Raw genomic sequence first — 12,621 nt, 5'->3', positions numbered from 1 at the left:
TGAAGGCGGGGAAAAAAGCTTTCTCACGTCCACTGTCGGACCTTCCCAGTGTGACACCCAGCGGAAGTAAACAACACTACTAGTAGCGTTATGAGCTGCATGCTGCTTGTTCAGTCAGCTGAAGACATGTTGTAGTCGTAGTGCGGGTAACTCTTCACTTGATGATCAAACAACAATGTCTTCAGTTGAGTCTTTGAGAGAGTTTGTTAACGAGCGACTAACTGCTGCTGCTGAAGAAATATTCAGAGTTTTAGAGAAAACTATCGTCGAGCAGGAGGAAGAGATCGATCGTCAGCGCAGACTGTTGGATATCGTGTTGAAACCCGAGATCAAGTTACACAGGAGAGGTGAGGACTACTACTATGATCTTTATAAAGATATACAGTTACACAGGAGAGGTGAGGACTACTACTATGATCTTTATAAAGATATACAGTTACACAGGAGAGGTGAGGAGAACTACTATGATCTTTATAAAGATGGGCAGTATGACTCCATGATGAGAGGCTACTGGTTGTTGGCTACTTGCAGTAGTGGTGGGGGACTTGAACCAGTGTTACCTGGAGACCGTGTTACCTGGAGACTGTGTTACCTGGAGACTGGGTTACCTGGGTTACCTGGAGACTGTGTTACCTGGGTTCCAACAGTATGTTAAGGACCAGACCAGAAAAGACAATATCCTGGACAAGTGTTTTGTAAGTGTTAAAGGTGTTTATGCGTCCAAGTATAGGGATGTCACGGTACCAGAAATCTAGTAGTCGATACCAATACCAGTAAATTTACACAATTCTCGATATAAAAATATGCGTTTGCATAATTTTGGTGAATTTTAAATGGGAAAAATATTCAATAACTTCACTTTTATAAAGTTTAGTGCATCAAAATGTTTTAATTAGTTTAATAAGTATAATCAGGAAGAGGCCATTGATGTGTGAAGTGATTTTGGTGGTACTACACTGCATAATACTGAAGTTATTGAATAGTTTTCTCTTTTCGGCATTGCATTTTGTAGAAGGTCCCTGACCACTCGTCTCACCGCCGGCTGCGCATAGAGACCAACGTTATGTGTTGATTAAAATGAGGTTGTAGCTCGTTGTCTACCTTACTAGAAAGAGACGTTGTTTGTGTTTAAACAATGTTTCTGTTATGAGTTATTGACCCAGGAAGTTTGAATCTGTCAATATCTTTCCCACTTTATCGAAGTAAATCATCTAGGGGGGCTCTGTACATCAGCAATGTGTGGACAGTCAGGAATGATTGGAAGAAGTGCTCTATGAAGTAACTCGAGGGAACGAGATACCTAACTCGGGGGAACGAGATACCTAACTCGGGGGAACGAGATACCTAACTCGGGGGAACGAGATACCTAACTCGGGGTAACGAGATACCTAACTCGGGGTAACGAGATACCTAACTCGGGGTAACGAGATACCTAACTCGAGGGAACGAGATACCTAACTCGGGGTAACGAGATACCTAACTCGGGGTAACGAGATACCTAACTCGAGGGAACGAGATACCTAACTCGGGGGAACGAGATACCTAACTCGGGGGAACGAGATACCTAACTCGGGGGAACGAGATACCTAACTCGGGGGAAGGAGATGATAAAAATGTTCTCCTAGGAGTCTAGGGGGGCTACGTACATAATGGTTTAAAGATATACTGGTTGTATTTGTCTGCTCAGATGTCCGTTTTTCTCTCATCACAGTAACGTTAGTATCATATTGCTTTTGTTCTCTGTCCCTCCAGAGCTCCCACAGCAACATGTCTGTAAGGAGGAGGAGGTTCCCATTGACCAGCAGCTCTGTATTCAGGAGAGGAACTCCAGTCTGGACCAAGAGGACCCAGATCCTCCACAGATTAAAGATGAACAGGAGGAACTCTGCACCAGTCAGGAGGGAGAGCAGCTTGTACTGAAGCAGGAGACTGATTCCTTTATGTTGACTCCTACTCATGAGGAAGCTGACAACAGTGAAGTTCAGACTCTTTACTTGAATGCTGCAGAGAAAGAGTCTGTTGTCAACATGCCAGTTATAACCTCTGTGGTATCGGTACCAAACAGTGACCACCAGCTCTTCTCTCACATCTCTCGTGAAGCTGAGAGCCAAGATCAGAGAGGAGGCGAGCATGGAGACTCAGGATCAACTAGAGATGCAGAGCCGAAATCACAGAAAAAACATCGCAAAAGCAGAAGTCACAGTAACAATGTAAACAACTCTAACTTGTTAGAGATTCACCGTACCACTAACACAGGTAAACAGTCTTTCAAATGTGACACATGTGGGAAAGAATTTAAGTTTAAGTTAAAATTGCAGAGACACATGAGAACCCACACAGGTGAGAAGCCGTTCGTTTGCAAAACATGTGGGAAAAGATTCAGTCACAAAACATCATTGAAGATTCATATTAGAACCCACACAGGTGAGAAGCCGTTTACTTGTAAAACATGTGGAAAAGGTTTCATACAAACTAGTCAATTGACAGTCCACATGAGAACCCATACAGGTGAGAAGCCGTATTCTTGCAAAACATGTGAGAAAAAATTCAGTCGGTCATCAGCATTGAAGAGTCATATAAGAACCCACATTGGTGAGAAGCCATATTCTTGCAAAACATGTGGGAAAGCTTTCATACAAAGTTTTGAATTGACAGTCCACATGAGAGTCCATACAGGCGAGAAGCCATATTCTTGCGAAACATGTGGGAAAACATTCAGTCAGACTTCATCATTGAAGAGTCATATAAGAACCCACATTGGTGAGAAGCCATATTCTTGCAAAACATGTGGAAAAGATTTCGGACGTAACAATAGCTTGTTGGTCCACATGAGAATGCACACAGGTGAGAGGCCGTTTACTTGTAAAACATGTGGGAAAGATTTCAGACTTAATGGTGAATTGACAGTTCACATGAGAACTCACACAGGTGAGAAGCCGTATTTTTGCAAAACATGTGAGAAAACATTCACTCAGGCATCATCATTGAAGAGTCATATGAGAACCCACACAGGTGAGAAGCCGTACATTTGCAAAACATGTGGAAAAGCTTTCAGACTGAATGATCAATTGACAGTCCACATGAGAACCCACACAGGTGAGGAGCCGTTTACTTGTAAAACATGTGGAAAACATTTCGCATTTAATAGTAACTTGTTGGTCCACATGAAATCCCACACAGGTGAGAAACCATATTCTTGCGAAACATGTGGAAAAAAATTCTGTCTGCCACAATCATTGAAGACTCACATAAGAACCCACACAGGTGAGAAGCCGTACATTTGCAAAACATGTGGAAAAGCTTTCAGACTGAGTGTTCAATTGACAGTCCACATGAGAACCCACACAGGTGAGACGCCGTTTTCTTGTAAAACATGTGGGAAAGATTTTAGACTTAATGGTGAATTGACAGTCCACATGAGAACCCATACAGGCGAGAAGCCATATTCTTGCAAAACATGTGGGAAAGATTTCAGTCAGGCATCATCATTGACAGTCCACATGAGAACCCACACAGGTGAGAAGCCGTTTATTTGCAAAACATGTGGGAAAGATTTCGGACATAATAGTAGCTTGATGGTCCACATGAGAAGAATCCACACTGGTGAGAAGCCGTAACTTCGTAAGACCTGTGGGAAACGATTCTTTGTAGTGCTTGAATTGAAAAGGCATATACGAGTGAATACAGACAAGTAGTTTTCTATTTGAACCCACACAAGTCAGGAGCCACATAATTGCAACACGTGCGGAAAAAGATTTTCTCAAATCACATTCTTGAGAAAACACCTGAGGGTCAATATACACAGGAGAAACCATAGAGGTGAATCTCTTGTGGAGAGGTGTTCACTAACTGAATGAAATACACTTTTGCAATAGCTACATCTTTGTAACTGAATGTAAAATGTTTGCCACAAAAATGAGATGTCAATATGTTAGTATAAAGGTTCCCTTCATTTGACTGTATTACTTATATTTCTGTTAGAAACCGTTTTTCTTTGAAAAATCGTAATCTCCCAAATCAAGGAAAAGTGTTAGTTTCACAGTGAGTGGGCAGTAGTGGCTGTTAATGATGTGATCTTGATGGTTGTTGGTTTTGACAAAATATTCACTCACAAAATATCTCAGAATGTATGCAATATTGTAATTCTTCACCACTTTTAACCCCAAAACATTTAAATATGATGTCATTATGTGGCACTGACATGGGCATTGTACATAATGATTTGTCTGAGTTTGAACATGTTTTTCTCGTATTTCCGTTCTTACTCAACATTTTTAATGCACTGTGAATTACACAGTTTTTTTTACTTAAACAATTTGAATTCTTCTTCTTTCGCTGCTCATTTGTTTTTGTATTTTTTATTTTTATTTTTATAATAAATGTCACAGCAGCAGTTGGTAGCCTAAGTTTTTTTGTATTAGTCTACTATATAACATGATATATTGATACAAATATAAAAATAAAAAAAGTGGTTGCTAAATCAATCTGAAATACCAAACTTTGAATAAGGCATTTATGAATAATTTCTAAAAGTTGCTCATTTTGCAACAAAAAAGAAGAATATTTGGTCAATTTATTATATGTACATCTCTACTCTGCCCAATTCTGACGAGACATGTCTTTACTTATGTTCACTGGAAATGAAAATAGCCTACTTAGTAAATTATACCATCAAACTTGTGTACCTTTTTGGAAGGTTCCACATTTAAATATCAAGATGAATAAATTCCTAGCTATACTGCAGACTGTTTTTGACCTCTAAAAGTTTTCTCAATTCCTTGAGGAATGTAGCCTACATAGTAAAAAAGCATCAAACTTATATGTACTATATAACAAATGTATATGTTTATTTTCTATATTTAAAAAAATATATATTTTTAAAGTTAAAATAACGGGGCAAAATGACTCATAATGGTTTAAAGACATACTGGTTGTATTTGTCTGCTCAGATGTCTGTTTTTCTCTCATCACAGTAACGTTAGTATCATATTGCTTTTGTTCTCTGTCCCTCCAGAGCTCCCACAGCAACATGTCTGTAAGGAGGAGGAGGTTCCCGTTGACCAGCAGCTCTGTATTCAGGAGAGGAACTCCAGTCTGGACCAAGAGGACCCAGATCCTCCACAGATTAAAGAGGAACAGGAGGAACTCTGCACCAGTCAGGAGGGAGAGCAGCTTGTATTGAAGCAGGAGACTGAGACCTTTATGTTGACTCCTACTCATGAGGAAGCTGACCACAGTGAAGATCAGACTCTTTACTTGAATGCTGCAGAGAAAGAGCCTGTTGTCAACATGCCAGTTATAACCTCTGTGGTATCGGTACCAAACTGATCACCAGCTCTTCTCTCACATCTCTCATGAAGCTGAGAGCCAAGATCAGAGAGGAGGCGAGCATGGAGACTCAGGATCAACTAGAGATGCAGAGCTGAAGTCACAGAAAAGACATTGCAAAAGCAGAAGTCACAGTAACAATGTAAACAACTCTAACTTGTTAGAGATTCACCGTACCACTAACACAGGTAAACAGTCTTTCAAATGTGATACATGTGGAAAAGATTTTAAGTATAATTTTGAATTGCAGAGACACATTAGAACCCACACAGGTGAGAAGCCGTTCGTTTGCAAAACATGTGGGAACAGATTCAGTCACATAACATCATTGAAGATTCATATTAGAACCCACACAGGTGAGAAACCGTTTACTTGTAAGACATGTGGAAAAGATTTCATGCGTAACGGTTCATTGAAAGTCCACATGAGAACCCATACAGGTGAGAAGCCGTATACTTGTAAAACATGTGGGAAAGCTTTCATACAAAGTAGTGAATTGACAGTCCACATGAGAACTCACACAGGTGAGAAGCCATATTCTTGCAAAACATGCGGAAAAAAATATATTCGGAAATCAACATTGAAGAGTCATATAAGAACCCACACTGGTGAAAGGCCATATTCTTGCAAAACATGTGGAAAAGCTTTCGGACGTAATAGTAGCTTGTTGGTCCACATGAGAGTCCACACAGGTGAGAAGCCATATTCTTGCAAAACATGTGGAAAAGATTTTGGTAGTAACAGTAACTTCTTGGTCCACATGAGAATCCACACAGGTGAGAAGCCGTTTACTTGTAAAACATGTGGGAAAGATTTCAAACAAAATAGAGATTTGACAGTCCACATGAGAACTCACACAGGTGAGAAGCCATATTCTTGCAAAACATGTGGAAAAGCTTTCGGACATAATAGTAGCTTGTTGGTCCACATGAGAGTCCACACAGGTGAGAAGCCATATTCTTGCAAAACATGTGGAAAAGCTTTCAGACTAAATGGAAAATTGACAGTCCACATGAGAACCCACACAGGTGAGAAGCCGTTTACTTGTAAAACATGTTGGAAAGATTTCGAATGTAATAATAACTTGATGGTCCACATGAGAACCCACACAGGTGAGAAGCCATATTCTTGCAAAACATGTGGGAAAAGATTCAGTCAGGCATCAACATTGAAGAGTCATATAAGAACCCACACATGTGAGAAGCCATATTCTTGCAAAACATGTGGAAAAGCTTTCAGACTGAATGGAAAATTGACAATCCACATGAGAAACCACACAGGTGAGAAGCCGTTTACTTGTAAAACCTGTGGGAAAGATTTCGGACATAATAGTAGCTTGATGGTCCACATGAGAACCCACACAGGTGAGAAGCCGTTTACTTGTAAAACATGTGGGAAAGATTTCAGATGTAGTAGTAACTTGATGGTCCACATGAGAAGAATCCACACTGGTGAGAAGCCGTAACTTCGTAAGACCTGTGGGAAAAGATTCTTTGTAGTGCTTGGGGGAACGAGATACCTAACTCGAGGGAACGAGATACCTAACTCGGGGGAACGAGATACCTAACTCGGGGGAAGGAGATGATAAAAATGTTCTCCTAGGGGTCTAGGGGGGCTACGTACATAATGGTTTAAAGATATACTGGTTGTATTTGTCTGCTCAGATGTCCGTTTTTCTCTCATCACAGTAACGTTAGTATCATATTGCTTTTGTTCTCTGTCCCTACAGAGCTCCCACAGCAACATGTCTGTAAGGAGGAGGAGGTTCCCGTTGACCAGCAGCTCTGTATTCAGGAGAGGAACTCCAGTCTGGACCAAGAGGACCCAGATCCTCCACAGATTAAAGATGAACAGGAGGAACTCTGCACCAGTCAGGAGGGAGAGCAGCTTGTACTGAAGCAGGAGACTGATTCCTTTATGTTGACTCCTACTCATGAGGAAGCTGACAACAGTGAAGTTCAGACTCTTTACTTGAATGCTGCAGAGAAAGAGTCTGTTGTCAACATGCCAGTTATAACCTCTGTGGTATCGGTACCAAACAGTGACCACCAGCTCTTCTCTCACATCTCTCATGAAGCTGAGAGCCAAGATCAGAGAGGAGGCGAGCATGGAGACTCAGGATCAACTAGAGATGCAGAGCCGAAATCACAGAAAAAACATCGCAAAAGCAGAAGTCACAGTAACAATGTAAAGAACTCTAACTTGTTAGAGATTCACCGTACCACTAACACAGGTAAACAGTCTTTCAGCTGTGACACATGTGGGAAAACATTCACTTGCATGTCATCATTGAAGATTCATATAAGAACCCACACTGGTGAGAAGCCATATTCTTGTAAAACATGTGGGAAAGCTTTCAGACTGAATGGTCAATTGGCAGTCCATATGAGAACCCATACAGGTGAGAAGCCGTTCATTTGCAAAACATGTGGGAAAAGATTCGGTCACGTAACTTCATTGAAGACTCATATGGGAACCCACACAGGTGAGAAACCGTTTACTTGTAAAACATGTGGGAAAGATTTCATCCGTAATAGAGAATTGACAGTCCACATGAGAGTCCATACAGGCGAGAAGCCGTATTCTTGCAAAACATGTGGTACGAAATTCAGTCAGGCTTCATCATTGAGGAGTCATATAAGAACCCACACTGGTGAGAAGCCATATTCTTGCAAAACATGTGGAAAAGATTTTGGTAGTAACAGTAACTTCTTGGTCCACATGAGAATCCACACAGGTGAGAAGCCATTTACTTGTAAAACATGTGGGAAAGGTTTTGTATGTAATGGTAACTTGATGGTCCACATTAGAAGAATCCACACTGGTGAGAAGCCGTAACTTCGTAAGACCTGTGGGAAAAGATTCTCTGGAGTGCTTGAATTGAAAATGCATATACGAGTGAATACAGACAAGTAGTTTTCTAATTGAACCCACACAAGTCAGGAGTCACATAATTGCAACACTTTTGGAAAAAGATTTTCTCAAATCACATTCTTGAGAAAACACCTGAGGGTCAATATACACAGGAGAAACCATAGAGGTGAATCTCTTGTGGAGAGGTGTTCACTAACTGAATGAAATACACTTTTGCAATAGCTACATCTTTGTAACCGAATGTGAAATGTTTGCCACAAAAATGAGATGTCAATATGTTAGTATAAAGTTTCCCTTCATTTGACTGTATTACTTATATTTCTGTTAGAAACAGCTTTTCTTTGAAAAATCTTAATCTCCCAAATCAAGGAAAAGTGTTAGTTTCACAGTGAGTGGGCAGTAGTGGCTATTAATGATGTGATCTTGATGGTTGTTGGTTTTTTTGACAAAATATTCACTCTCAAAATATCTCAGAATGTATGCAATATTGTAATTCTTCACCACTTTTAACCCCAAAACATTTAAATATGATGTCATTATGTGCAACTTACATGGGCATTGTGCATAATGAGTTGTCTCAGTTTGAATATGTTTTGCTTGTATTTCCGTTCTTACTCAACATTTTTAATGCACTGTGAATTACAAACAACAGTTGGTCCATTTATAGTGTATAAATTTAAATGTTTATTTTCTATATTTAAAAAAAAAAAATTTTTAAAGTAAAAATATTTCATCTTGTTTCGTTTATTTACTTGTGTAAAAAAAAAAAAAAAAATAGCAGCAAATATATTTTATGATGTATTAATAAAAAGATGAAAAACGGTTGCTAAATCAATCTGAAATGTAAGCTACCAAACTTTGAATGAGGCATTTATTAATATTTTTTTAAGTTGCCCATTTTGCAACAAAAAATAACAATAGTTATCCATTTATTGTGTATAAATGTATATGTTTATTTTCTATATTTAAAAAAAATATATATTTTTAAAGTTAAAATATTTAATCTTGTTTTATTTATTTACTTATGTAAAAAAATATATATATAAATATGTATATATATATATATATAAATATGTATATATATATATATATATATAAATATGTATATATATATATATATATATATATATATACACACCTTGTAGCCTATAAAACATATTTACTAATATATATTAGTAAATATGTTCTATAGGCTACAAGGTCTGTAGACCTCCAAGGTATGAAGGCGGAAAGAAAAGCTGCCTCACGTCCACTGTCGGACCTTCCCAGTGTGACACCCAGCGGAAGTAAACAACACTACTAGTAGCGTCATGAGCTGCATGCTGCTTGTTCAGTCAGCTGAAGACGATGTTGTAGTCGTAGTGCGGGTAACTCTTCACTTGATGATCAAACAACAATGTCTTCAGTTGAGTCTTTGAGAGAGTTTGTTAACGAGCGACTAACTGCTGCTGCTGAAGAAATATTCAGAGTTTTAGAGAAAACTATCGTCGAGCAGGAGGAAGAGATCGATCGTCAGCGCAGACTGTTGGATATCGTGTTGAAACCCGAGATCAAGTTACACAGGAGAGGTGAGGACTACTACTATGATCTTTATAAAGAGATCAAGTTACACAGGAGAGGTGAGGACTACTACTATGATCTTTATAAAGATATACAGTTACACAGGAGAGGTGAGGACTACTACTATGATCTTTATAAAGAGATCAAGTTACACAGGAGAGGTGAGGACTACTACTATGATCTTTTAAATGACTCATAATGGTTTAAAGACATACTGGTTGTATTTGTCTGACACTACATACTGACCGTGAACGCATCTGGTCCGTCAGCTCAGAGTAGTAGGAGCAGGAGGCAGAGGATTTGTTGTCGAAATGAAAAGCAAACGCACCTATTTGGCAATATTTCACGTTTAATCTCAATGCCATAAGGTAACTATAATGTTAATGAGGTAATCGCCGCGAGGTGGATGGAACCGTCACAGCGGGTGTGCACAGAGCAGCGGCGCCAAGTAGACCCCCGCAGCAGAGCCCAGCAGCAAAGCTCTACCGGAGAGGCCAGACACATCCCACACACATCCCTACCAACGACCACTACAGGCATCGTACGGTACCGTCGGTACTGTAGAAAAAGAGTACCGTCAGTTTTTTTTAATTTTGGCACCGAAGTATCGGTTCTCGTGACATCCCTAGTAACGCTACGCTAATCGTCTCTCCTTGAGCGATTGTATTAATAAATGTAGTAAAGCATGTGTGAATACCATCTATTACAGCTCAGACAGGCTCATGTGATCATAGCTCAGCCCTATACTATGGAGGGATGGGAGGACGACTTGAAGAAGTCACCTCAGATAACCTACACTAGCTTATTTAGCTACGTTATTGACTCCGTAGCTTCAGACGGTGAAGAGATGAACAATCTGTGAAGCTCTGAGGCAGATCAGGACCTCCACAGCACCGTTGGCGGTTTGCCACTATGGTTAGCCTATGGGACTAACTATTTACTGCTACTTCCGCTACCTCACCGGAAGTTACGGCCCCAATCATTTCTACAGTAACGCACCTGAGAATAAGATGGATTGCTTTTGTTCTCTGTCCCTCCAGAGCTCCCACAGCAACATGTCTGTAAGGAGGAGGAGGTTCCCGTTGACCAGCAGCTCTGTATTCAGGAGAGGAACTCCAGTCTGGACCAAAAGGACCCAGATCCTCCACAGATTAAAGAGGAACAGGAGGTACTCTGCACCAGTCAGGAGGGAGAACAGCTTGTACTGAAGCAGGAGACTGATTCCTTTATGTTGACTCCTACTCATGAGGAAGGTGACCACAGTGAAGATCAGACTCTTTACTTGAATGCTGCAGAGAAAGAGTCTGTTGTCAACATGCCAGTTATAACCTCTGTGGTATCGGTACCAAACAGTGACCACCAGCTCTTCTCTCACATCTCTCGTGAAGCTGAGAGCCAAGATCAGAGAGGAGGCGAGCATGGAGACTCAGGATCAACTAGAGATGCAGAGCTGAAGTCACAGAAAAAACATCGCAAAAGCAGAAGTCACAGTAACAATGTAAAGAACTCTAACTTGTTAGAGATTCACCATACCACTAACACAGGTAAACAGTCTTTCAGCTGTGACACATGTGGGAAAGATTTTAAGTATAATTTTAAATTGAAGATACACATGAGAACCCACACAGGTGAGAAGCCGTACGTTTGCAAAACATGTGGGAAAAGATTCAGTCACATAACATCATTGAAGACTCATATGGGAACCCACACAGGTGAGAAACCGTTTACTTGTAAAACATGTGGGAAAGATTTCAAACAAAGTAGAGATTTGACAGTCCACATGAGAACTCACACAGGTGAGAAGCCGTTTACTTGCAAAACATGTGGTAAAGATTTCGGACATAGTAATAGCTTGATGGTCCACATGAGAACCCATACAGGTGAGAAGCCGTACGTTTGCAAAACGTGGGAAAAGATTCAGTCACATAACATCATTGAAGACTCATATGGGAACCCACACAGGTGAGAAACCATTTACTTGTAAAACATGTGGGAAAGATTTCAGACTTAATGGTGATTTGACAGTTCACATGAGAACTCACACAGGCGAGAAGCCATATTCTTGCAAAACATGTGGGAAAAGATTCAGTCAGGCATCAACATTGAAGACTCATATAAAAACCCACACTGGTAAGAAGCCATTTACTTGTAAAACATGTGGGAAAGATTTCAGACTTAATGGTGATTTGACAGTTCACATAAGAATCCACACAGCCAAGAAGCCATATTCTTGCAAAACATGTGAGAAAATATTCACTCAGGCATCATCATTGAAGAGTCACATGAGAGTCCATACAGGCGAGAAGCCATATTCTTGCAAAACATGTGGGAAAGATTTCGGACATAATAGTAGCTTGACAGTCCACATGAGAAACCACACAGGTGAGAAGCCGTTTACTTGTAAAACCTGTGGGAAAGATTTCGGACATAATAGTAGCTTGATGGTCCACATGAGAACCCACACAGGTGAGAAGCCGTTTACTTGTAAAACATGTGGGAAAGATTTCAGATGTAGTAGTAACTTGATGGTCCACATGAGAAGAATCCACACTGGTGAGAAGCCGTAACTTCGTAAGACCTGTGGGAAAAGATTCTTTGTAGTGCTTGAATTGAAAAGGCATATACGAGTGAATACAGACAAGTAGTTTTCTATTTGAACCAACACAAGTCAGGAGCCACATAATTGCAACACGTGCGGAAAAAGATTTTCTCAAATCACATTCTTGAGAAAACACCTGAGGTTCAATATACACAGGAGAAACCATAGAGGTGAATCTCTTGTGGAGAGGTGTTCACTAACTGAATGAAATACACTTTTGCAATAATTACATCTTTGTAACTGAATGTAAAATGTTTTCC

At 40.0% G+C, this 12,621-nt stretch overlaps 2 protein-coding genes across 2 annotated transcripts; both read left to right on the top strand.

Annotated features, from left to right (window-relative positions):
- Positions 1-47: 47 nt before the first annotated feature.
- Positions 48-4,278, top strand: LOC141760252 (uncharacterized). Its single transcript, XM_074622904.1, has 2 exons — positions 48-347; positions 1,753-4,278. The coding sequence occupies exons 1-2, from the start codon at positions 176-178 to the stop codon at positions 3,615-3,617; spliced, it is 2,037 nt and encodes a 678-aa protein (XP_074479005.1). The 5' UTR covers positions 48-175; the 3' UTR covers positions 3,618-4,278.
- A 5,320-nt stretch (positions 4,279-9,598) lies between these two features.
- LOC141760273 (uncharacterized) lies at positions 9,599-11,786 on the top strand. The gene is made up of 3 exons (XM_074622936.1): positions 9,599-9,770; positions 10,803-11,030; positions 11,103-11,786. Exons 1-3 carry the CDS (start codon positions 9,599-9,601, stop codon positions 11,726-11,728), a joined length of 1,026 nt encoding a protein of 341 aa, XP_074479037.1. The 3' UTR covers positions 11,729-11,786.
- The last annotated feature ends 835 nt before the right edge of the window (positions 11,787-12,621 follow it).

Source organism: Sebastes fasciatus, chromosome 22, assembly GCF_043250625.1.
Source record: "Sebastes fasciatus isolate fSebFas1 chromosome 22, fSebFas1.pri, whole genome shotgun sequence".
Taxonomy (NCBI): domain Eukaryota; kingdom Metazoa; phylum Chordata; class Actinopteri; order Perciformes; family Sebastidae; genus Sebastes; species Sebastes fasciatus.
The sequence above is the reverse complement of the archived record's forward strand: the minus strand, read 5'-3'. Positions and strand labels throughout refer to the sequence as shown.